At 40.5% G+C, this 27,736-nt stretch overlaps 1 protein-coding gene across 1 annotated transcript in view; it reads left to right on the forward strand.

Annotated features, from left to right (window-relative positions):
• The window catches only part of swap70b (switching B cell complex subunit SWAP70b), a 28,198-nt gene extending 2,439 nt beyond the window's left edge, over nt 1–25,759 (forward strand). The window contains exons 3-12 of the mRNA XM_070831154.1: nt 6,483–6,656; nt 7,565–7,792; nt 9,431–9,577; nt 9,674–9,782; nt 10,496–10,677; nt 15,601–15,708; nt 16,583–16,749; nt 19,231–19,429; nt 20,203–20,299; nt 24,255–25,759. Of these exons, the coding sequence (XP_070687255.1) occupies nt 6,483–6,656; nt 7,565–7,792; nt 9,431–9,577; nt 9,674–9,782; nt 10,496–10,677; nt 15,601–15,708; nt 16,583–16,749; nt 19,231–19,429; nt 20,203–20,299; nt 24,255–24,364 (1,521 nt within the window). The 3' untranslated portion in view covers nt 24,365–25,759. The remainder of the gene's footprint in view (nt 1–6,482; nt 6,657–7,564; nt 7,793–9,430; nt 9,578–9,673; nt 9,783–10,495; nt 10,678–15,600; nt 15,709–16,582; nt 16,750–19,230; nt 19,430–20,202; nt 20,300–24,254) is intronic.
• Nucleotides 25,760–27,736: the final 1,977 nt, after the last annotated feature.

A 27,736-nucleotide genomic window follows, 5' to 3' on the forward strand; every position in this document is an offset into this window, starting at 1 on the left:
AGTTAAAAGTTTGTCTGAAGAGATTGTGGCACTTTGCGTGACGTTGTCCTGGACCGGTGTGTCAGTTTTTGTGATAAATCTGTCACACAATAAGACTTTCCCTCAGAGAGATCCTTACAGTGTGTGTGTTCTTGGACTTAATACATAGCGAGGACCAGAACATGTGTTTCAGTGAGGACATTTTGGCCGGTCCGCACGACTTCATAGGGCCTTTTGAAGGTTAAGACTTAAGGTTAAGAAGGTTAAGTATAAGGTAAGAAATAGGTCATTAGTTAGGCGTTAAGGTGCAGGGCTGGGAAACGCATTATGTCAATGGGTGTCCTCACAAAGATAGAAATACCAGTATGTGTGTGTGTGTGTGTGTGTGCCCTGTGGAAAACATTCAGGCGGCTGCAGACGTTCTCAAGGTCGGCTGTAAAAGTTGTTTTTGGCCAGAAATAACCATTCAAACAACCAAGCCGTTTGCGGGTATATTTTTTTCATGAATCCTAAGTTACCTCATCACTTCCTTGTTCTCGTTCTTCAAACATTAGATTCAACGAAAGTTGTACAACGTGTTTAACAGCCAACAACATTGCATTAGTTCAGCCTGCGTGTGTGACGCATGTGTCCTTTTTTCCCCGTAAAGCCGCTTTAAGGTCATGAAATGACTGTAATGATTTTACATCATCTGATGCCATCGTGTAGCTCAAACCCACGACTCTTATGCTTCTTTTGTACACATTTAGCCAAGATTCAGCCTGACAATCTGGTGTATTGGAAACTTTGGGATCCCCCGTAGAATTTAAAATAAAGGTGAGAGTGTGTTTGTCGCTGCAGTCTCTAACAGGGACACTTTTCTATAAGGAAATGTAAATTCTGGATTTAGGTTCAGGAAAGAGACATCACGTCATTAACAACCCCCCAGCACACACAAACACACTCATTCTCAACCGTCCCACCCACCCACTGAAGTGAAGGTGACCGGGCGTGTTGGAGAGCGAGGGCGTCGGTCCGTACATTCAACTTCTCTCACTCCTGAGGAAACTCCACCCAGTCACACAAGGAAAGTGTGTGTGTGTGTGTTTGTTGTAACCAGAAAGTCAAACCGCAGGAAAACAGAAATCCTATTTTGGTCTTGATTGGCGTTTCGACTAAACTGAAATCCTTGAAAATAATAATAAAAAAAAAAGTTACGTGTGTGTGTGTGTGTGTGTGTCTAATACAGTAGGACGTATTGCTAAATGATGCGTCACCCTCAGTGACTCACTTCACTTGTCACTGACCACTGATATCCTCGTTCCGAACGGACTCGGACCGTCGCTGATGTGATTGTTGAGCTCAGTGACTGAAACACTGAAGACTGTTGATTTGGCAGCAGACGCACAAGTGACGCTGAAACTGAGGACTCAGCACTTCGTGGTTTGATGGAGCATCACAGTGAAACAAGTGAACCTCTGTGACCATAAAGAGTGTGTGTGTTGTGTGTGTGTGTGTGTGTGTTTTGACAGAGAAGCCATCACAGTGACGAGCTCGATGAACCTGCTGTAATTATTTTGAACGTGATGTATTTTTGGTGCGTGTTTGTCATTTTGTCCTCCACACATTAGCTTCACTGATCTAAAACTAATTCAGCCTTGAGTCCAAGCCAAGTTCCAAGTATACTTTGTGTTCGTTCAATTTTGCCCCTGAAGACTAAACAACTCTCTAGTGATGTTTCTACACAGCTAACACTAAGTTCTTCTACATTTCAGAGGTCAAATCATGAGACGTCCAAGCAGGGTGGCTTTGTGTTTGGATTGTATTTAATAGGTCAGAACATTGTTGGAACCATTTAGGAGAGATTTTGATTCAACTTCAATTTTCTTTGTACTCATTAATATAAATGGAGTGGACAACAGATTAAAAACACCTACTAATGTAACGCAGTACAACTCAAACAAACCAGCCTCCAAAATGACCTCCGAGCCGAACCAACATCAACATTATAACCTAGTTCCATGGAGGCAGAGTTTATTGCAGGGATGCTGAATCAGCCTGCATTAGTTTTAGTTAGCTGTACCTAATACACGTGGCAGCAGAGTGTAGTGGTGTGTAGCCATGTGGACAGTTCTGCCTCCACCCCAGGCTTGAAAACTGAACAGCATGAAGCTGCTGCTCTAGATAATCCACGCAACACACTGAATAATTCATCAGAAGGGACTATTTGTTTAGTAAAAAGTAGTTCCAGTGACGTGTGTGCGGTGAGAAGATCACTATTCTGTTCTTCTGACTCCAGACAGACAAATGTTGTGAGGCAGAAATCTCAAAGACCACAACACGTGGACCAGAGAAGTTGTTAGCTTCCACATAGAGAGTTAAGTGAGCGGCGAACATGCCAACTATTAACTATGAAAAACGGCCCCATGTTCAGCTTTGTGCACTTATCAGATGTTTTATTAAAAAATCACTGTAACGTAAGAAGGAGGATCTCCTCAGCCTGTAGATTTGTGGTGTCACAGGACAGTGATGGTGACGGTTTAGTAATTTGGGTGCACTGAGCCTTTTGTTGACCCAGTCGGCCGTTGAAGTCGAACGAGCGACCCCACCAACACCTGCATGTTGTTTTGATAGATCTGTGCTGTGGAGCGTTGAGAAACTCCTCTCATTTCTCCTTTTTCTTCACATCGTGTCTTATTCTGCTGAACACTGGTGCGTCCCCGTCCTCGCCGGGCCACATTTAATTTGCAACCAACCCCTTTGATTAAATAGCTGTTAATCCTGTTCGACTGGTAGCAAGTCAGGTTTGATCGTCTTCCAACCCGACACCAGTTGTCTCGCTGTGGTTTTGCTCAGTGGCGTTTCTGTGCGAGCTAAATGCTTCTGCAGGTTTGGGCTGCAGGAGATAAGGCTGGCGTTTGGATCCTGAATCCTAATGAACATGTGGCAGTGCTGACAAGGCTCTCATTGTTCAAGTGGAGAGAGAGAGAGAGAGAGAGAGAGCGAGAGAGAGAGGAATAGAAAAAGACAGAGAGCCACAAGGACAAAGAAAAACGAGACCAGCATGACACGACAATGTAAGACGAAGAGCTGCTCTTTCATAACAACTCCACTACTGTCCCCTCCCCGTCTGTCGCCCTTCCACCGTCTCCCTCTGCAGTCACTCACTGCTGAGTCATTCAAAGCCACAAGTCTAAAACCAGCAGGTTGGCACAGACGAGTCCAGCCACCTGAACACATCCTCATCCTCACATGAGAGATTGGTGGCGCTGAGCGGCGACAGGCCGGGCCGATCGAGTGGAGGAGAGTTTTCACCGCAGCATTCCAACCTTTCAAAGTGACGCTCTGCCCAAAGTCTATCTTTAGACTGTAAACACCACCTGTAGCTTAGAGGAGTGAGAAGAGGTTCATCCACTGCTGCTGCGTTCAGCTTTGATTAACGTCAGCTCAGAGTTTTAGTTGTTCCAGCTGTGGAAAACATGATGCAGAATGATGAACTGAATAAACTCTTGAAAGAACTACAAGTCTTTCAGGTTTCTGAATGTGACTCTACACCTGAACATTTAACTCTTAAAGCCATGCTAATGTTTCTACAAAGCAGACACCAAGTCTTTTTAAATGTTAGGTCTGTCACTGTATTTCTTCTTTTTGTATTTCCACAACTTAACGTGACGACTTGAAGGAGAGCGCTGGTAGTGCAGAGTTTGAAGTGACCTGTTAGTACGAAGTGTTGGGCCAATCCATCACCTCAGCTGAATCCCTGTAATCCCAAGCACGTCCAGGAAAAGTGCTTGTTTTTGGTACTGATGGGGTCAGATTGTTGTTCTAAGAGTCTGACAAAATTAGAAGAAGGATCCGTCCAGAGACTGACCTGTAAGATCCTTACCCAGACCCTTTTATAGTGCTCTCTTCAAAACCACCAGACTCCATTGACAAAAACAGGAATTTTACCTCCTGAACATGAGAGTTGCTGGTCTAGTTGCTTTGGTGTTTGGTGTTTGGTCGAGGCAGCAGTATCCTGTAAGACTTGCAGTGTTTTTGTCTCCAATCATGCTAACTGTGACTTCATTGCTCTTCTTTACCAGTTTATTTAGTCCGTTTCGTTAAACCTTTTGCTGTTTTAATACATCAATACTTCTCATCAATCGTCTGTCATGAAAGTCATAATGCTCAGGTTTTTTCTTTTTTTTTTTAAAATTGCTTCAGAGATGTTGATTAAACTGTTGATTTGAACAGTTTTTGATTTGACACGTAACCAAAATATGTGATCTGGAGCTTTGAGGAAGGTAGTGAAGCACACATGAACATATTGAGCACATGGACCGTCAGAAGAGAAGCATATTATGCTGCAGGTTTATTTTGGCAGTGAAAATACACTAACTGGATTCAGACAGAACCACAGAATTTTGGATGGAGAATGGCTTTAACACCCAGCACTGGTCTCCACACAGGCACTCACCCTCCGTTAGCACAATAGAGAGTTACATCAGATCCTGTGTGGCTTTAGAAAAGTTCACTCCACTGCCGTCACTCACTGGGCTCAGTGTGCCTCCCTCTCTCAGCACAGAACGTTAAAATGATTAAATGACCGTGAGAGAATGCAGGATAATTAGTTTTTGTGGACCTCTGACTCCGAGTCCTGTTCATTTCTAACTGAGCATATTTTACATGATAAGTCTAAGACACCAGTTTAATATCTCACAGCATTATAATGAACAAGCACATTTTAGAAAATTTAACATGGAAAATACTAAAAGAACACAAACTGTAACGTAAATACAGAAAAAACTTAGAGACACGTAAATTACAGAAGTGTAAAAATGACCAAAAGGTTTGTGGAAAAATGTATCAGTACATCCTCTTATTGTCTATTTAGTTTTCTTACATCAGGCCTTTTTAAGGTTTTTGAGAAGGACTTGATTTCCTTGAGTGTACTCGAGTAAACAGCGGCCAAATTCATCAGCATGCTTCACCTGTTTCCACTCAGGGATCCCTCTCAAGTCCGCTGGTGAGAATCATGTGACTGATACTAAATTTAAGTTAAATCTGTTTACGTTTGGTCGACATCATTTCATACTCCTTAAACATTTCTGGTTTTTAAAATTCACTTAAGAGTTAAAAAAGTATCATGGCCTGCTTGTAGTGTGAAATGCACTGTGAAAAGTCATGTGATGAATTAGTAGTTTATCATCTCATTTCTCTGGTTTCCATCATCTCGATGTATTTGCAGCTGTTTCTGGTGTTACTGTTACTAAAGTGCAGGTGTGGAGGAGAAGATCTCGGTTATGAAACCAGGTTCTGCATTGCTGGCTGCTCGCACCACGATTGTAACGACCTCGCCGCGCAAATTTCTCGCATTGTTTGTGCTCCTTGTGGCTTCTGAACAGCCACAAATAGATAAGTTCAGTTTCAGGCTTCACTTTCAGATCGGCTCTTAATTATAGAGCGAGCGCTGGAGCTGTTTTGGCGGATTTGGTGGTGGCTTGTTTGACGGGACGACTGCCAGCAGGACGAGCTGTGCTCCTGATCCACACAACTGCCAGGAGTCTCCATGGAGACGTCTCTGTTCACCGGCTCGAGGAGAACATTTCCCCTCCGTGGTGCCGATTGTACCTTTTCAAGGGCTTTTCTACCAGTTTGCTCTGGAATTTGAATCCTGGAGATTTATTTATTTTTTTTCTGAAAGAGAAAACAAGTTTCACTCTGTGCGTTCAGGATATTGTGTGTTTGGTGACCGGAGACATTTTGTTCACCTTCCCGTCTTCATCCTACCGTGCTTGTTCTCCCTCATGTGTTGAATATTTATCAACGAGGCTTGTTTAATGAAGTAATATTGGGTTACCAAATCCCTTTGGCTTCTATTTTGGTAATAATGTTGTTATTATTACTATATTTTCATTATTTTTACAAATATATTCATGAATTTTGTATCTTTTTGATGCACAAATTGAAGGAACTGGTGAGAATGACATTTCACTCATTTGGTTACATGTGACAAACAAGCTTGATTGATTTAGTGATCAATAACACCTCTAAGTTATTCAAATTATTTTGATCCAGATCCAGATCAGTGTAGTTCAATACTTCCACAAACCATAAATTGTTGTTATTCATGGCTTTCAAGTCATCTATAAAAATTAGGAAATGATTAAGTCACTTTGATAAAGCCATTCTTTATAAGCTGTGAGCTTGTTTACTGTCCTCTCTGGTTTCCAAACTGGGGGTCAGGACCTTTTAAGGCGTCCCAACATAAATCTGGCTGGTGGCGATAAAACAATGACATTAAATGAAGCAATCCAAGAGGGAAACATCACTCTTCAGCTCGCAGCTTAAATGTGCTTGAGGTTCAAGTGTTACAACCCAAAAAGGCTGACGGAGACTTTCTACTCTTGGAGATATCAGTGGGGTGGAAATGTTTCCATTCTGGGGGTTTTATCTCGTCTCGATACAAACTGATTCCTACAGAAACAAACTGTTCTTCTTCTCCCATGACTCACCGGTGCTGCTGTTCTCATCTTCCTCAGGTGACCGATAACTTTGACCGGCAGGACTTCAACAAAATGTGCTGGACGTTGTGCTTCAGGAAAAACTTGGATCAGAACCAGCTGTTCATCTCCAACGATGACGCCTTCAAGATCTGGTGCATCTTCAACTTCCTGTCAGAGGACAGATACCCGCTGATCATCGTCACTGAGGAGGTCGGTGTTCATGTTTGGGGTGCCCAACTTCAAATATCAGCAGCAGCTCAATGACTCTGAGGCTGAGAAATGTTTAAAAATGTTCAATATGTCAGTGCCAACGTGATACCGATACTTCTACACCTTCATATGTGGAATATAAACATGACATGGAGCTTTTTTGTTTATGCCAAACTGCTTAATGCATCAGTGTTAAATAAAGAACTTTACCACAGTCTGTAGTTCAGACGTCACCTGATCTAAACAAACCTGAGAGTCTGAAGCGTTTAATGTTAACTTAGATCAGTGGTTGGATATCCTGTCCAACCTCAGACAAGGGAAATATCCAATAAACTTTTTGGTCGATAGTTGCAGATTCTGATTAATCGTCTATAACTCTGGATTCACTTGTAGACTTCCAACCATTTTCCCTAATAACCGTCTACTGGATCTTTACTGTTGAAAAGCACATTATCTGCTTGCTTGTCAAAAGGAGGGAAGTTATTACTGTAAATGCTCTTAATAACCTAACTTCCCAATCCGAGTTGTGACCCATTTAAACGGGCTCTTGTTCATTTCAAGCTCACACGTCTGAAATGAACTGGATTTTTAGTTCTACTATTGTATAAGTGGTGCTTCACAGTCACTGGCCAGTTGAAAACGCCTGTTGCTCAAGAGCAGAAAAGGAAGTTTCCAGCTTCCTGTTCTTTAACAAACGCTGGAAGATTTATTGTTGGGTATAACAAACATCAGAGATGAATCACAGGAAGATTGTTTGCAAAATACATATAAATTCTATGAACCAGTCGGCCCCTTTAGAGATGTTTAGCAGGAGAAATACAGGACAGAGGCAGTTATCTTCATTATAAATGTATCTTTGATGTGTGTTTTGTGTGTCTGTGCAACACTGCATGTGTCTCCACTCACAGATTGAGTACTTCCTGCGTAAGCTGACGGAGGCGATGGGGGGCAGTTGGGTGGAGGAGCGTTTTGAGGACTACAGGCTGCAGCTGAACTCCAAGCAGCAGAGTCTGAACGCCTGGGAGTTCACCTGCCTGGTGGGCTCGGGCCACTTCAGTAAGGGCATGGACCGCCAGACGCTTTCCATGGGCATCAGCGAGGTCTACCAGGAGCTCATCCTGGACGTGCTGAAGCAGGTGGGCGGCACACCTGCACAGACGCTGATGAGACGGGTGTCCGTTAATTCACCATTCACTAAAACGACGACAGACCGCACCACTCAAAGGGTCACTTAGATGCTTCTTCTTGAAATGTATCTACATTCAGTCGTCTTAATGATACCTACTTATACGAAGCAGGTTTCTTCCCGTTTCAATCGCCTATTCTTTAACCGCTTTGAGCCTTTTGCCCAAAAATAAATTGTGTTGGAACCTGAGAACTTGGTTCTTGGTCATATTCTACAATGCAACAATGGAGAAATCTCATATATGACAACAGACGGACAGAAATATCTCTCATATCAGACCAAAAACTCACAGGTAATCAGTGCAGTCCATCTTTGCCATTACTGTTTTCTTCCAACGCTCTCCTTTTGATGACGCTTCCTCGATTACAGTTCTGCTAAAATGTGGTGGAAGCGTTGGCTTGTTCGCCAGGTAACAACAAGGCTCCACTGAAAAGAGTGTTTACTTTGGTGGAAAAGGAGTTTATGAAGCTAGTTCAGATGTGACCATGTGATGAACAAACGGTCGTATTTGGCGGGAGGGAGAAGAGGGAGAAGAGGTCGTCTGTCTTTTTTTCCAGTGAGTGTCTGTGACGCTGGATACATGATTAAAAGTGTCTGTTTAATTTAATATTCAGTGTGTGGATGCTGCTGAATCATTTCTATCTTGAAAAGATCTCATGAAAAGACATGAGGTGTATTTTCTCTGCATCTTAAAGTCTGATTATATTTTATTCCTCTGTGCCATAGAGCTCCATCGTCCTTTAAAAACTATTAAAGACACACCAGTGAGCCACACTGGGTGACATGTTCCTTAATTACCATGAAGACACACTGTAGTTTATTTTGACTGACTCTCACATTCACCGTCCTGCTGCTCGAAAAAAACTCACTACAACGGCAAACTTTTTTTTTTTAATCTGCAGATGAAAATAGTCTGTGTTTACTCCAGCGTGTATAATGTTTGCTAAAAACTACAGTCTACCAGAACCACTGGGGTTGAGCGCTATGGGCAGGATGAGGAAGTTAGAAAGTGTTGAGTGATGGAATAACACAGTTGGTTTTTTTTTGGGTGTTGATGCCCATAAAAATGTAGAATGACATCAAACAAGTTTCACGTGTATTTTAAATATTACGAAAACATGAGTCACAGCTCGGTCTGCATCCGAAGTCTCTGTTGCATCTTACAGTGAAGTGACTAATGGAGGTGACTACAAGCTGCAATGTTTCAGTAAACACGCAAAAAAAGTAAAAAGTGAACAAAAAAATTACAGTAATTAAAACACACGGATTGAAAAGATGTAAAAAGAAAAAACACATAGACGTTCGAATTAAAACGTCCCTTTGCAATATAGTGTATATAAAATAAGGAAGTGATAGTTTGTGGTCATGTGGTGCAGGGCTCTATGTCTTCATGTGAAAGAGTGAGTGAGTTTCATGACTCGAATCATGTCGAGGCACAGAAACATAAAAGAAACGGTCATTATTGTATGTTTCCTGCAATATTCAGTATCACACAGGGAATCCAGTCACTAAATAACTTTTTATAATGAAAGTCACTGCTCTGAGAGAAGCTGTGGGTTCAGATTCATGTCCTCCTTTCTGTGCGCAGGGCTACATGATGAAGAAAGGCCACAAGAGGAAGAACTGGACGGAGCGCTGGTTCATGCTGAAGCCAAACTCCATCTCCTACTACGTGGGCGAGGACCTGGCCGAAAAGAAAGGAGATATCTTACTGGACGGAAACTGCAGCGTGGAGGCGAGAACCTGACGCTTTTATGAAACCCCTTCCACTTTTCTCTGATCGACTCTTCGTGTTTGCTGGAATAAGTCTTGTCTATCGTTTCCTCTGCAGGCTCTGCAAGACAAAGAGGGAAAGAAGTGTCTCTTCCTCGTCAGGTTGGCGCATAAAAGCTTTGAAATCAGTGCGTCGGACAAGAAGAAGAAGCAGGAGTGGATCCAGGGTGAGCGCCTCTTATTACTTATTATCAGAATCAGCTTTATTTGCCAAGTGTGTGAACACATACAAGGAATTAGACTTTAGTTTTTCTGCTGCTTTCATTTACTTACACATAAATAGAGAAACGGGGAAACAAGCATTAACATTTAACCTTTATGTACAGTGTAATTATATAACTACATAATGATGTAAAAACTATGATAAAAGATGTAAAGACAACAATAAGGGCAATAATGCAGAGTGGAATAAATGTGGGATGACTGTACAGGTTCCAGGTATATAATGGGACCAGTCATTATTTAATCATTACCTAATGCTGGAGCTGTAAACGTCAACTCAGTGTGACTCAGTGTTTTGCATTTCACTCATATCTCAGTCATTCACTCTATACTGCTGGATAGGATTTTTTCTGTAAATGCTGCTTTTCTATGTGAATCTCAAGGGAAAACTGGAGAAATGGAGAAAAAGTTAAACCAAGCATAAATTCAAAATACTACAAAGTACTAGTTTTTGTCAAACTTCATTATATGATTCCTCGTAGGACACAAAGTAAGTCTGTTGTTTTATTCTAGAGAATGTCCAACAGTACTTTTTGTTTTGTCACGTGATTAAAGCGTCACAGCTTTTGTTAGTTTTACTTCAGTGTACACAGATTCACAGACACTCAAACTGAAATCACAACCTGAGTTTGAAGTCTCTTCCCACGGTTCCTTGCAGCCATTCAGACCTGTGTGAGCCTGCTGCGTCAGGGCCGGCCGGCGCCGCACCGCGAGGCCCGACAGAAGCGGCGGGAGCTGCGACTGAAGCAGCAGGCGGAGCAGGAGGAGCTGGAGCTGAGGATGAGTGAGCTGCAGATGGCCAATGAGGTTAAGCAGGTCGAACTGGAGAGCATGAGGAAGGTGAGCAGAGAAAACCCATTAAATGGTCTCCCTGTGAATCCAGTCTGGTCAGGAAACGTCTGGCACAATGCCAGTTCCTTCTTGTAGGATCCTGACTTTAAAATAGCTCAGGGTGGAAGTGTTTGTTTGACCAGAGGAGGGTTGGAGTGATCGTGATGACACTTTAAAGTCTGGATCTGTCAACAGCAGGTGGGATTGTTCTTCATGGTAAAAGTTATTTGAGTCAGACATCCTGGATCCTTCAAAACTTAAAGCACAGAAAAATCTGATTTGTTTCTTAAATTGGATCTTTAAAGGTCCCAAAGTCTGCTTGTATTTTGACGTCCTACTAGATCAGGTAACTTTCCACATCTTCATTTTACAGGGAGCTGGCGTTAGTGAGGAAAAAAACAATGGTGGTTTTCAGTGGGCGGGGACAGACGGCCTGCTGAGGGGCAGGAGGAGGTCACATGATCGTCAGATCCCCTTATGACATCATAATTGGAGCCAATAATTGGGGATTTATTGAGAGATGGCAAAGGAGAAACAGAGAGAGGACGGTCTTTTCTCAGAGTTTAGCAGCTTCAGGCACATGGGGACACACATTTACATTGAAAAGACATTACAACGTGCATTTTGCGTAACATGGGAGCTTTAGGACAGATTATCTGCACTGTGTGTTGGTGTCAGTAACTGTGACATGCTGGTGACGTGGTTTCCCAACGTGGAAACATAAGAAATGTTCCGTCATCTCGCTGGCAGGCAGGTGTGTGACACAAAAGAAAACCTTTAAACCTGATTGGAGCTGCCAGAGCCTCCGAACTGAGACTCACCTGTAGAAATACGAGTGGAATCTCATTTCAAACCACCTCCAAATATCACATTCGCAGAAATCACATTGTGTGTTTTTGTTTGTTTTTTTCGCTGTCCAGACTTCCTAAAATCTGAATACAGAAAAAAAAGAAAGGAAAAAATAATCAAAGGGCAATTTTTAAAATACACTAAAGTAATAGATTCAAATAGCTGCTAAAATAAATGCATAGAGAGATAAGAGGCTCATAAAACATCAAGACAAAGAGCACAAAACACTTTGGTAATTAAATTAAATTTGGAATAAAAAATATTTTCAGTAAATAAAAATGGGGAGAAAGTGAGACCAAAAGTAAATGTATAGACATTATCTGTAGATAACACTGTAGATTTAAGTGCTGTACAAGTGAAAAGCCAGGAGGTGTGTTTCTGTTTAAATAAGCAAAAAGAAAAAAAGAGTTTATCCAGGAAGTAATTCACTGGAATTTGTTAGTGAAGGGAACCGGAGGGACTTCCCCAGAGAGTATTTCCAAACCTGTTAGATTTCAAAAGGACGTTTAAACTCAACTCTGTATAAAAAAAAGGAAGGAGACATTCCCCTCACAGGATCAGGCATGAAGACAGGTTGTTCCTGAATAGTGAAGCGGTGCAGACGGTGCGTCTCGTGCAGTCATTTTTTCACAGCTGACTCAGCTTTTCGGATTCAAAGTGTCTGTTCTGTTCTTTATCAGGAAAACTTCCTCAGCTGGAAGGAAAACTCACTGGATCTCCACTCATACTGCACCTCTTGACACAAGCAGAGTTAACAGCCTCAAACAGGAGAGGAGGAGTTTCTGTCAGCTCTGTAGACTTTTAGCTCAACTCCTCACTGCAGGTGGTGAGAAGGTGCATCAATACCTGAACCCAGTTCTGCCAATGTTAGTGCGGATGTGGATTTAAAAGAGAGAAGAGATGTGAGGTGGCTTCAGCAGCAGAGCTTTGTGAATGAACAGGTGCCTGTTTCTTCTACACGTCACATATGAAATCCTTTTCTGCTAATGAGCTTATTAATTCTGGACATCAGAGGAAGAAAACAACATTTCCCAAAAGGAAATACTATATATAGATATAGACAGACAGATGAGGTAACTACAGCTGAAGCCTCAAAGCTGACTCAACAACATCCGACACTTTTCACACTTTCAAAATCCCACAAACTTGACAATGACATACATTATCTGCCGTTTAGAAGTGTAAGATTTGACAGTGATCTCTGTCACACACACACTCTGTTTCACACAACAGTTAAAGTAGGTCACCTAAAAACTGTGTCGGGTCTCATCTGAAACTCGCAGCCAGCTCATGAATACCAATAATAGATGAGCTCCACCCTCCGGCTAATGAATAGTCTGTCGCTTGCTGCAAACAGAGGAATGTGGATTGAACCAGGAAAGGGGCAGAGGGGCGACATTAGTCTCCATTAAACATGTTTTTCCAGTCAATCTCCCTAAACCTGACTCACACTTATCTGTTGACACAGCGGACCGACTGGTCGTGTGAATATTCAGGGATCACGTGTGTTTTCCCGAATGCTGATGACGATCGGCTGCTTCCTGTTAATACGGTAAATCACGCCGAGGTTAACAGGAAGCGTCGGCTTCACAAAGAGCAGAGAGCTGATGTCATACAGGCGATTAAAACATCACGTGGTGTTGACATGTTTAACTGCTATGATTCAGAGCTGGACTACATAATACTGAAACATTCTTCCTCTAAGGTTTTTAAAACGGGCAAACTATTTAAAACGCCTCTCAGTATAACGCAGGTCAGTCCTACTACAACATAGTTCAATATATACAGAGTAAGTACACACTTCAGGTACTTTGCATGAGTTTATACGACTACTTCAATACATTTTAGAGCCAAACGTTGTAGTTTTTACTCCACTACATTTATCTGAGAGCAATTCACATGCTGCCTGTCCAGAGAAAACCACGAATCACTAAATGTTGTAGTTTTAAACCTTTCCAATAAAGGACGAAGTGTTCCTTTAAGGGCACACTACAAACATACGATGATCTGATTGACCGTGATGAGTTGCTGTAGATTAAACAACCAAACAGGATAAAAATTAGCACAACTTTAAACATCTACAGCAGTAAAATGTCCAAAACTATCATATATAATAGTAAAACACTGACAGGAGCCTTTTTACTTTTATATTTTTACTTTAGATACTTTAAGTACATTATTTTTTTACAGTATTTTCACATAGTGGTATTGGCACTTTTACTTAAGTAAAGGATCTGAATAGTTCTTCCACCTCTAATGGTTGTTGTCTTGGATTATGTTAAACTGTACTGGTGTCCCTAATAAAGTGGCCACTGAGCGTATTTACAATATTATCAGAGTTTGTCAGGTACTTAATGATGAAGTCATGCGGCCAGATGCATAAAACTGTGGACTAAAACTAGAAATATGCATGTTAGTTCTTTTCTGAATTATAAAGCTGAGCGTACGCGTGGCTCTGTTTTAGTCTCATTTCTGCTCCACAACTATTTATAGCACCCTTATCGTTAATTCATCATTGGCATTGATATCTCGGTCGAACGAAGCTACAAACAATAAAACGCTTAGTTTTAGCTTTTAATAATCTCACAGGGGATCAGAGAAATCTCCTCGGAGGATTTTACACCTCACCTGAACTAAAACACAGACACCAGGTTATTCTTACAGTACGAGGCATGTGGCCGCCGTCTGCAGGATTGTGACAAACAGCGAGACGCAACAGTCAGTCAAACACCGTCGTTGTGTAACACACAGAGCAGCAGAGAACAACAGTCTCTTTATCTGGCTCTCCCATGAATGCACAACAATCTGCCATTGAGGTGAAAAGTCCCATCTCACATAGATGGCTGCATGAATGCACAATGAATGTATGGCCACACAGACGGGGAGAGAGGATCGTCTACAGTGATCTCTGGGCTCACACACACACACACACACACACACACACTAGACACTGTGGCTCTCACACTATGCTGCTATAAGTAGTAGACTGTCGCAGTCTTGAGACGGTTCACAGCTGGGTGGCAGGAGTCATCATGAGGTTACAGCTCAACTCACCACACGACTTAATTAATTAGCATTAATTAAGATTAATTTCTCCTATTAAATCTGCTTTAATGTATAAAACAACATTTTTACTTCTGTGTAACTGAAAGCTACTGAGATCACATGTTAAGGGGTTTTTAAATGGATAAATCAACAACAACAGGAAGAGAGATACAAAGTAAACAACAAAAAATGATCCACCGCACACAGGACCACAAACTGAGTTCAGGTTTCTCACTAGTTCAAATATAGATACAAGTAAAGACTTCTGACACATCGTGTATCTCCTATAAATGCGGTGACTCAATTAAGCCAGTAATAACAACATGGTGGTGGGACCCATGTCTGCAGCAGCCTCTGCTTATGAAACAACCGCTAACTTCATCTATCAAAGTTGATAGATAAAAGCTTATCTGAATGTACTTTATAGATGTCGCACTAAATGTTTTTAAAGGTTTACTTGCTGGGGTTTTGATCTGATGAACTGATTTAGTCCAGTTTTATAATACATTTTTGCAGGTTAAGCACAAATCTGAGGTTAAGATAGATCTCAATGGAGGAATATGGAGGAACTATTTTTTTGACTCTGCACTAATCCTTTTAATGAAGTGAAGTGAAATCTCTTAATCTCTCTTTTCCATCACAATTTATCTCAATCTGTCGCCTGCCTTTTTTAAAATAACCTAAGTTGGCTTTTCGTAGAAAGAAACTGACTCAAACTTCCTCTTTCGAGCTTGGATGTCTTTTTCCTTTAAATAATGGTATTCAATTAAAATGATTTTTCTTAGAATTAAGACATGAACTTCTGTTTATGCTGCAGGCTACAGCTTCCTTCTTGGCCGTCAGATTAAAATAACTACAGTGTAATTCCCCCCATGACGTCAATATATATGCTTTAACCTTTATTTTGTATTTCCCCTAAATTTCAAGGTTAAAACCCAGTTAGAGAAGGTGGTGTTTTTGAATGTGCTTTAATCTACTGCGTATGTTTGACCTTTTTTCTTTCTTTCTTCTGACTGCCGTCTGTTTTCTTTTGTCCAGGCTCTGGAGGAGTCAGCGGCGAATGCTGCAGAGGAGGAGCGAAGGCGCCTTCAGACCCAAACTGAGCTTCAGGACCGCTACAGGATGGACCTGGAGAGAGAGAAAATGGTACATCACTTGTCTTTTTCTACTATGTCATTACATCAGAGCAAGTGGTGGAGCAAGAGCAACTTAAATACAACTTCCTCTTTTTTTGGTGTTTTTAGGGTGTGTGAGTCGTGTACAATATTCAAATTTAACATTTATCTGCAGGCACTGAGTTAAATGAAATGTGAAAAAGATACTCAGAGCTTGAAACAGGCTTAAAGACATCACTGCAGCTCAGGGTGAAGGACAGCGTGTTGATGTCTTGACCTCCATATTTAATAAAACACTGTGGTGAAGAAATGTTTGAAGCAGCTTAGTAAATATCAACAGACATTGGAACTGGAGACAGGTACTAGTTACTATAAGGTATGTAAACATAACCACTAAAAAGGGTGTGTATATTGTGCTTCACTGCCTCTGGTGATCACATCTCCACACGCTCAGTGCACAGCGTGGATGTGGTGCACCAGTAGATGATCCATCCATCAGTGACTTCATGGCTTGTTATTTTGTTACATCGATGAATGGAAATAGTACAATAAACCCAAGCCTCAATACATATTTATACATTAAATGTAACATTGACAGATTAAACAGGCACATTTAAAATGGTTAAAAACATAAAACATCCCTAAATCATTCCTCATAGACCTGCAACAATGAATTATTTTCATTTGCAATTCGTTTTCTAATTATTAAAATATCAGAACATTTAAATTTTGTTGTTGATTAGAAACGTAAGATTGCTTATTGGGCCACAATGCTAATGAAGCTTTTAAAGTGACTGTCAGCCCAGTCAGATGCATTCCTGTGGAACCACTTGTTAAATAAAACTGCTCAGCAGGAGTGTTGATGTTCCTGATAAAGTCTTTCTCTGTATAACCCGGTTCAACAGGTACGGCAGCAGATGGAGGAGCAGGTGGCCCAGAAGTCCACTGAGGTGGAGCAGTACCTGCAGCGGGTTCGGGAGCTGGAGGACATGTACGGTCAACTGGAGGACGCTTTGGAGGACGAGAGGCGTGCCAGACAGGACGAGGAGGCTGTCCGCAAGCTGCAGGGACGGTCAGTCAACAGAAAGAGAGGAGGAGGAGGAGGGAGAGACACTTGTTGTCTCGGTTGCTGTTAGGTAGCCAGAAACCAGCAGGTTAAGATAAAACAGCAGCTAAAATCAATGAGAATAAATACTAGTGACGCACTAAAGGACAGGAAACTGCTTTACTCTTAACTTGACTGAATGTTGCCACAAGAGTCACATGCTTAAAAAAACACAGTGATGCTATAACTGTTTTCTTCTTCACTCTTGATACAAAAACTTGTGGCTAAATGTCCCCTCTTGCTGCTAGTTTGAGCCAATTGTTGGTGGTTTTCTCTCCATTTCAATACGATGAACTGCAAATAACGGCAGTGCAGAAAGTTAACAAAGTACCATGTGTACCAACAGCAGGGGAAACGATTCAGAATAGGAAACACACATGGAGCGTAGCCACAGAGAGCAGTTTTTTGTCCCGTGTAGTTCACTGCGATGAAACACAACAGGATTGTTTGGATTTTTTTATGTTGAATTTATCCCTAGTCAATGTATACCTACAGTAGATTGCAGTCAGCACACCCCTGGTGGTGGTGGAGTGCACCATGAGACCTTTCAACGGGGAACTGAAGCAGTTCTTTTAATCGTTTCAAAGCCACCAGACTCCACTGACAAAAACAGTAATTTTACCTCAGTTAATTTATCAAGGTAGTGGTAGTACAGCGAACTCCTGTGTTCTCTATCACATTAGTTTGATGTTCTAAATCGTTAGTTCAGATCCAAAGTTACACAATAAGACAAGCACGCTAACCAATAGAGGCAGCGATAGATTTGCAACCCCTGTGTGCTGCGAGGTAAAATTACCGCTTTTATAAATGGAGTCTGGTGGCTTTGAAGGGAACGGCTTCAGTTCCCCATCAGTTTCTCTATGTCCACGGCAATTTAAAGTGGTGAAAATATTCTTGGTATAGTGTATTCTTAAACGGATGGTGATTTTTCTAAGTGGGCCTTTTTTCTAGGGGGCTAAAATATGTTTTCCTGCTGACCTGTCCACAGCACTATGCTATGCCACTGTCTGCTTCTCCTAATTGGGGGGGCGTACCAATCGCCATCTACTGCAAGTAATACACTGACCGCTACGTCATACTGCCCCACTTAAAAAATATTCAAATAATCCTTTTAAGAACCTGTTAGTTCACAAAGACATTAATACATTAACATACATACATAATGTTAGGTAAGATAAATACCAAATTCTGCAGATGTATCAAACTGCTGTTAACAGCCAGTTGTTGTCTGCTCCATATATGGGACAACTTACTTTACTTCAAACTGTCTACAGGAATCTTTAACATAAAACGATCTACTTTTTTTCCCCCCTAAGAGTCACACACACAGCCAGACATTCAACGTCTACTTCCCTCTCTCCACCTCATTTCCTCCCTTGTCCTTCCTTCCTCTCTGCTGACATTTACTTTCCACCTCACGTTTGACTTACCAGTAGTCAGTAACAGTGTACTGAATACACAGCCTTAAAGAAACCAGTGCTAGAAACACAGCGTTTAGCCTTTTGTCGTTAAGTAATATTGGCCATGTACTGCATGGTTTTATCACAGACCAACAAGGCCTGTCCATTCATCCTCCACACCAGATTAAGTTAATGTAAAGCGTACAACAGTGTGAACATTAGTTTACAGATTTCTGGGCTTGGGTTTAGGCTGGATTTTAGTTATTTGTGTGTTGGGATGTAGCAAATAGTTAAGCAACATTTTCTGTGGTAGACAGTTGTTTTACAATACTGTAAAATAAAGTATTAACAAGTGTGCTTCATCGGAAGTGGAGATGTAGTAATAAAACAGCCCTTTAGCTGGAAAAGTAAGAGACACAAGGAAATTTGCAGAGGTATTTATTGTCATTATGTGCACTGAGCCAACTTTTCCTTTTGTATTTGCAGCCTAAATTTTGCCAGTAGCATCACTGCTGCTCCCATGTGCAAGGTGCAGCGTGATCAAACAATTTAAATGTTAGCTTAATTCCTCTCTTCTTTAATCAAAATATCAAAAAACATCATCTTAAAACCCACAGGCCATAACTGCACTAGAGCACCACCTGCTGACATGAAGTAACCACCTCCATTTACCTCTGAGTTTCACAGTAGTTGCTTATTTTGGGTTAACATTTTACATCCTCTTTCACAAATTTTAGATTTAGATATTAGGGTTGACATCATTTGATACATTCATTACTTTCAGTGTCTCTTGGCTTTAAAGTTTAATGTTTTAATGATGGTGGGAAACGCCAAACTGCTGGGATTGTGCAGCAGCTAATGTCCCTACTAAGAATGAACCTGGAAAATGTATGTCTGCACACATGGTGCTCAGGTTAGGGAATAATATATGGCTCAGGGTTTATTTGACACTAAATTCAGGGCCCAGACCAGTTGGAAATGACAACATATATACAGAATTAATACACATATATTCACCCATGTTAATGTGTGTGTGTGTGTGGAGCAGGTTGCTGGAGGAGGAGGCTGCAAAGAGGACAGAGCTGGAGCAGATCCACCTGCAGCAGCAGCGCGCCATCTCAGAGACGGAGGCTGAGAAACAGGAGCTGGAGAGGGAACGTGTGGCCAAGGAGAAGGCCCTGCAGGCCACCATGAAACAACTGGACCTGCTGGAGCAAGAGCGGCAGGGGGCGCTGGAGCAGTACCAGGTCAGCTGAGGGTCCTAGTGGTGGGTGGTGATGGGACTAGCAGCAGAAAATGGTCTGCAAGGGTCATGTGTTTGTTGCTGAATTTACAGTAAACTATATCACAGTATGGGTCAGTAGGCACCAGCAGACTCCTCAGTGGAACAGGCTGAGCTGCACATAACTATTGATTTAATCTATCAAGTATTTTGTATGTTTCTGTATGATGAGAAACATCCATTGTTGGTTCAAAAGTTCCTCCCAGCACTGTTCCAAACCATCGACAGTGAGCTGGGAGGACGTGTGCATCTTTAGCAGAGTGTGAAGTGATGAAAAGCAACATAAAATATTCACAGACATTATTTTCCTTTTAATGCCAAACTCCAGTTGCACCACGGCTCAATATATATATTAATAAGTTTTAAAAAGAAAATGTGCGCTAATGTTAAAGGCTCTGCAGCTATAATGACCAACACTGTTTACCTTTTTTTTTTTTATCAGATCTGGTATCCATGGAAACCATCATTATTGTTGTTTAGGATGTTTTCAGTGTAAACAATTAAGATTTTAAGGTTAAGTGAAGTAATATGCCAGGAAATAGCCACACATTTATTAAAAGATATCAGTTCTTAGTAAAGAAGTTCCTTTCTTTACCACATGGTGTCACTATATAACTTCTGGATGGGAGACGTGATAGAGGCTCATACATGGAAGCTAATAATCATTACATGTTATTTATTGATCCTGGTATTTTGTTATCTATTAATAGCTGTGTTTTGTGTCCTTGTGTGGGACAGACGGTGGCAAAGAAGCTGGAAGACGCGACTAACAACACAAAGAGCTGGAAGCACAAGGTGGCCGAACACGAGGGCTTGTTACGGCTCATTCAACCAGGTAACTGCAGCACACGAACCACCGTCCGTCTGTACTTCTGTCTCTGTGAGGACCAAACCGAGGTTGAGGAGTAAGATTCAGCTTTAGGCTTAAGGTTAGAATTAGCTTTAAACCATAAGTACGTATTTATTTCAGCCATTTAATGTATTTACTACATGCACCTCTTTATGTAAATGTGATGCTTTAATTAACAGTCACTTTTACATAAAAGTCACAATGGCAGACTCACCAAGTAACATTAAATGAGTCTGAAGTGAATAATGTGAAGGCCACAGCAACACAAGATTAAATATGTCCATAAAAGGGGTTAAATTTGTCTTCTCCTGCCTTTATAAAATCACTACAATAGATGCATTAACTCAATCATCAGCTCTTATGCACAAAGAAAATTAAATAATTTCAGTAAACTGAAAATCTTAAACAGGTTCAGTGTGAATGAAGAAAAAGCGAAGCTGTAACTCCTCTCAACATGTTCATTCATGCCAACTGCGTTGATAAATAAAGCTTATTGAGAGTCCCAACTTATTCTGCGGTCATTCGGTGCTCGATCACGGTCAGACTTAATAAAACAGGCTGCAGAATTCGCTCTCTAACAAAGTTAAACGATGAAATTAATGCAAAAATGTATTCGTGGACTCTAAGAAAGGCTTCGAAGGCAAAATAAAATCCATCAGTGATGTAGAGTGTAAAAGAGCTAAATCAGTTTTCCTCGTTATTATTGCATTTTAACTCACCCCTGTTGCCTCTTGCTCAAGCCTTGAGGCTCTCTCTAAATGCCTGATTGAGAAAAATCCATGACTTTATCAGACAGATGAAGCTGTGTAATGTATTCTATATCCAAAAAGCACTTTTCATAATAGTTTTCATTGTTACTCATGAAGTCCACCTTTCCTGGACTGAATTGCCACATGGCTGAAATTATAGGTGTGATTTCGACTTGCTTGCTTACATACTACATAATAATATAAGATAGAAACATTGGCCTAAAAGCGTTGGTAAAGCTCCCACCAGGATTTGAATCTGACAGAATAGATGTCATTTACGTTCCCGTCCCTGCTTAAACTGTGTTTCTGCCCTTAGAGCTAACCAGCCATGAGCAGCTACTGTCAGACTGCTGGAGTCTGATGGATCTCAGGACACTTGCCATAAAGAGCAGGTCTAGACCAAGCTCTTTAATTAGTCCCAACAATTAAAGAATTCAAAATTAAGGATTCAAGGAGCCCCACATGAGTAGGCATCAGGCATTAGTCATAGCCATGCTGTTTGTCAGCCCTAAATATCTTCGTAAACTAACTGTAGCACAGTTATTGGTGTTGTGTTGCGTTCACTGCCGCTGAAGAGGAATAAATCTCGTCCATGTATGACGTTGCGTCTCTAACTGCGCTTTACAAGTTGGGGGGAACTTTTAAAGCGCAGTTAGAGACGCATCTTACCATCGCCTGTTTAAACAAAACATCAAAGAGCTTTTGTTCATTTTTAAAAACACAGTATTGTTTCTTCCTAAATGTTGTACTGACAGCACAGGAACTAGTGAACTGTATTTTGGCATCACTGAACTGTTATTGAGGTTTGCCAAGTGACTGAAAAGTGTTGTGCTAGTTCACACTGACAATAACAGACATGGAGGAGCTTTAACCACAAAATAAAGTGCTGCATCAGTGAGGCAGAGTCTTAAAAGAAAAGGAGTGTCATTTTGACAAATTATAACATCATCTGGCTGTTATTGCACCACTGGTTGTTGGAAAGGATTGCAAAAGAGATGAATCTGTCCACATTTGAATAGATAATTAGGTACAGCACAGTGGTGTAATGTTTGCTACATGTACAGAGCTAAAGGTAACTGTTGAAGGTGATGTTTTTATTAGACACACATTTACAGGGATTCAGAGCACCACATGGTATTTGCTTGAACAGTTTTCTCCCTGAAGCTACAAACTGACTCCTGCCATGAATAAATTTAATGGCGCCTTCGTCCCGCTAATTTCCCAAAAGATTTCATTAGTAAAATTAGTAGAGGAGAAATAACTTGGCTCTTGTTAAACCTGAGACTCTCTTGTCATACTCTCTCAGCCAACTATGCTCCCTCAAAGCAAGTTACAGCCAAACAAAAATGTGAAAAGGCTGGAGGGAGGAAACATAACAATGAGATAACTAAATTCCACAGATACTCTTGGCTGGAGGCTTAATATCAAGAATGTTGTTTACTACGAAGCAAAATGACGACTTTAATAGAATTTATCAGTCTGTACAAACTCTTCTAGTATAAGGGTAAAGAATTTAAAATGGCTGCACAGCTCATACTCGATTTGATACGAGGCTCAAGTGCAGCTTAAGATTGCAATTATTATCTTAAATGGAAAGTAACTGAAGCATTGATAAATGACTTGTCAACACAGCACGTAGTAGCGCTCACCTCTCTATGTTTACACCTGTGGGAAGCCCAAAATTTCAAACACGCCATTTTCAACATGTTGAGAATTCATTAACAATCTACGGTCAACATATTGCTGATTTTTCACACGCTGATATGTTGACGTTCTTAATGTTATCAACATTATCCATCAAATGTAATCAAATGGTAAATGGTCTGTATTTGTATAGCGCCTTTCTAGTTATTTCAAGTACTCAAAGCCCTTTACATGACATCCTCATTCACCCATTCACACATCATTCATACAGGAGGGATGTAATTTATGGAGAAGACTATTCTTTCATACTCATTCACACACTGAAGCCATGGAGCAAGGAGCAAGTTGGGGTTCAGTGTCTTGCCCAAGGACACTTCGACAACTTTTCAGCACGTTGATAAAATGGTGTCAATGTGCTGACAAGTTCTCAGTGTGTGAAAAATCAGCACATTCCTATCGTGTTGACAACACATTGTGTGTGTGTGGCTAATGTGCTGTTGACATGTTGAAAATTGTGTGTATTTGATCTGTTCGGCTTTCTGTAAACACAATTAAGAGTCTGTCCATTATTTAAAGTGATGGGAACATTAAAAACATTAAGAAAACTGATCTCCCATTAAAACAGAATTAGTCATTTGTATCCAAAAAAGTGAAAATGGGACTCAAGGACTGTAGCTCTGACTTGCCGTTTTACAATGCATCTTGCATTAAGGCTACATCCCACCGGGAGCGTCTGCATCGGCTCTGGCTGTGATGCGGCCACCGAAGCCGACTGTAGTTGATGCTTCAAATTCCACCAGAAGCGGCATGGCATTTGGCTTGTCAAACGAAGACATGGCAAAGAGAATTCGGTCAGATTTCAAAATAAAACACCCTGTTAATTGTACATGGTAGAATCAGCAAAATCTGAGCTGAAGTAAACCAATCAGCCAGGAAAAACACTCTTCTTCTGCTTCTGCAATGCCCCTGGTGGGATATGAAGCCAGAATGCGACCCAGACGTGCCCGGTGAGATTTCGGGGGTTAAGGTTGGTCGATGCCTACAGACAATGATAGGGCTGCTTCAAATGCAATGCGGAAAAATGGATTTAACAGCCAGGATGTGACAGTAAATTAGCAAAATGTAGGTGTTTATGAGAGAAAGGGAGAGTTCACTCTGTAGGTAAATTTTAATCCTCAGTTTTGTGATACAAATAACATCCCCTGATTTACTAAGTGACTAAATGATTTTTATGTTTGCACCTAAATTAAAACATGCTTTCACTGGGCGGTAAATAATGTGATTAAATCAGCTATTTTCCCTGTAGTAAATCAAGAAGCTATTATAATAATTAGACTAGACCATCCTTCATTTTAAAACTCTCCTGCTCCTTAAAATACATACTTACCAGTCGTAAGGTGCTAAATGTCCTTGTGCACTTTATCTAACAAGATTTTACTCGCGGCAGGATTGTCCATCAGCTCAACTACACACAGGATGAATAACTCACCTTCAGTGAAGTATACCTACCTCTGTGGTGAATAGTCTCTTCACATGTTTCCCGCTAGGTTCAAAGGGACAGCAGCTGATCACCAACTGGGGCCCAGCAGCCTTCTCTGATGCAGAGCTCAGTCTGAGGCGGAAGAAATGGCAGGAGATGAAGACGCAGGCCCAGTAGTCCTGAACCGTAAACATGTCTACAGCTCAGAAGAGGAGACAAGACGAGGCTGCTGGAATATACTGGCTGGTAACTGGACTGCCAGTGGAGCCCTGATGTGAGATTTACCGGGATAATATAGGGCATTTTATGATAAGGGGGCATGATGTAATCAATGACTCCTATCCCTTTTATGAATCCAGTAGGAGCCAGCACTTAGAGACCTGTTCAAAAGTAATCCAGTTCTGTCATTGTAGTGCATCACAGATTAAAGAAGCAGAATATAGACTCCAGTCACAGATTAGCAAGAATACTAAGAAAAGGTGTGATATAACTAGAAAAAAATGCTGGAATAATATTAGTGTAATTAAGATTTTTGTCTCCCTTTGTTGCTAAATTTACTGATTTCTGTCTCAGCAGCTGAAAATGTAAAGTGGTAGCAGGTTTTAAGGCCAATAAGTTGGAAGTTTTCTGGTGTACAGGATGTAACATTTGTTGTAAAGGCAAAATCGCTCAGTTGGGTCACTAATATTGATCTTTAACCCAAACAACCACCACAGATACGAAGTATTAAAATAATTACAGAGCAGCGTTACTCTAACATTAACCAATGACTCGCCAGTCCTTGTAAAACAGTAGAATGAAGTGTACAGCAACCGGATGAATGATGACTCCATCTACTTTAGGTAGCTCTCAACTAAAACTGCCAATCTCCTTTACAGACAGACCTACAATCCCACCAAGCGATAGTTATCCATAATTTAAATATGTTGATTTTAAGATGTACAGCTCGACGGTCCTGATTTGCTTCTACGTAATGCACTACTGTTGTCCACTGTCTGACCTGTTCAAATAGCTTGAGCATGTTTTAGGTTCAGGCTGTTGTAAAGTTAGGTGCAGTTCTCCATCACTCGTGAAATTTTAAGATCTACTACTCGACCCTTTTCCTCTCAACTCTTTTAGTTTTACATGAAAATATGAGGGATTTTTGTACATATTTTTACATTGGCTTCTATTGTGTTGCAGTTAGTTTTAGCTACATAAAGTTGATTGCAGGCAGCTCCAGAGGACGACATTTTTAACGTAATGTCAGTGATATTTAACAAAACTGGAAAAGCAACCTGAAATTAAATATCATGTACGATTCACTAAATCTTATCATCAAAGTTTGTCTGACGTAGATTTATATTTGTCTAAAGAACTGGCTCTTAAACATTTCCTGCTTGTAAACACTGTCAGAAATGGGGCATGCCACTTCAAACAAGAATGCTAACTGTAGGACATTAGTACTGTAACCATCAGTGCCTTTGTTACTGTCAGGAGTGAACATTGTGATTTCTATTGTGTGTTTTTTTTTATATATATGTAAAAAGCTGAAAGACTGAACTATGTAATAAAACATGTCTTGAATAACTGGCTTAAAGTACTGACTGCATTTTGTCCTGGCCTCTGCACTCTTTTGAAAACAATAAATACACAAACTACATAAAGTATGACACAGAACCATACATGTGGCACAAATCCACGACCAGCTGCACCTTTGAAAACATTCAAACCTTGATTATCATATTATATCCAGTTGTTAATAATTGGAAATAACTTCCTTAACCTCATATGTTCACCAGAGAGCGCCAGAGTGCCACAAACACCACGACACCACATAGAGCGGTTAGAAAAGTTTCTGATGCTGGAAGACAACGGAGGCAAAAGGAGCCACACTTACTATCAAACCGTAGTAAACGTGTGTTAACTGTAGATCGACTGGGGACTGAACAGATATAGAGAAACTGAGACTTCATTTCCATGACTTCACCGTCTAGACCTTCAATTTTCCAAAATAAAGCTGATCACTGTCGTCTCCTGTCTGGCTGTGCAACATACGGACGACATCACCAAGACCGCGCGCTGCTCTGTAATTGTGTAACTGTAAAAATGTCTAATTAAATTATGATCTTTTTGTAACGTCTGGTCGATAAGGGACTCACAGTATTTCAAGATCTGGGGCGTTGAAATAATAGAATGAAACATCTCTTCCAATCATAGATGGATCCAAGTGTTAACATTTACACAAAATCAAACCAATAATCATCAAAATCATCAAAACTAAGAATTTTCAGAGGTATTTATAATGTATATCATGCATTTTTATACCATTTTTCAGTATTGTTAATGCTGTTTCCTGTGTTGCTACTACTATGGACTAGGCTAGGCAATAACTCATTATTATACGATGTATCTACTCTCATTTTAGTCATACTGTGACCATTACAGCTTTTTATGCTAGAGCTGACATGCTACCGGGTTTCAGTACCAATAAGATAATTATATTTTTATTCCATGACTTCAAGAAATATAAACATTTTTTCAAAAAAATAGACGCCAAAATCCTCAAATGCTAAATTATGCCATAGAAAAAGTTCTGTTAAATTAATTGGTATTAACTTTAATCAGCAATCATCTCGTACAACTGAAATGATTAGTCAGTTACTCGATAAGTCAGTCAACAGAAAATGAATTAGCAAATATTTTGAAATTGGAGTGATCATTTGATTTCACTTTCGAGCAGAAATGCTAAATTTCTGATTCCATATCCTTAAATGTGAGGATTTGCTGATTTTTTTGTGTTTTATATCATTGTAAACTGGATATTTTTGGGTTTTGTTGATGGAACAAAACGAGTTATCGGTAGACTTCATCTTCAGCTCTGAGAAACTGAGACGTTTTATTGACCGAACAAAGAATCCAGAAAAGAATTGGCAGATTAATCAATAATAAAAGTAAGGGTTAGTTGCAGCTGTACTATCGAATCATAATATAAACAAGATTATTCAATCAATCAATTACATTACTGAGAGAGTTAATCGCCAGCTATTTTTATACTCGATTAATCGTTTGAATAATTTCTTAAACAAAAAACTTCAAACATTCTCTGAGGATTTTTATATCTTTGGGTTCTGGACTATTAGTCGGACATAACAAGCGAAATGAGTTCTGAGAAAATTGCAGTGGCCATTTTTCACCGTTATTTTGGGCAGATTTCATTACTGATGAAAAGAATTGTTCTGCTTATTCAATAATGAAAAGAATTGTTAGTGGCAGCATTTGCAAGATTACAAATCTAACCTCGCATTCGATAAAAGCTTTTAATACTTTGTTCTACAGATACATTTCACACAGTACCAAGAACCTGAGACTGACACGTAGCCTCGAGGACCAAATCTGTTGTTGTATGGAAAACTATTCTTATCACCATCATGATGCTGACTACATCCTTGTTGTCGAGACCCAACTGATCATAATCTGGATTTAGAAAAAAATGAGTTCTCTTCTTATTTCTCAGAATACCAAGTGGGAACATGAAACTAATAAATGTGACTTATAAATACGCTCCAG

The sequence above is a fragment of the Pempheris klunzingeri genome, chromosome 5 (assembly GCF_042242105.1).
Source record: "Pempheris klunzingeri isolate RE-2024b chromosome 5, fPemKlu1.hap1, whole genome shotgun sequence".
Taxonomy (NCBI): Eukaryota; Metazoa; Chordata; class Actinopteri; order Acropomatiformes; family Pempheridae; genus Pempheris; species Pempheris klunzingeri.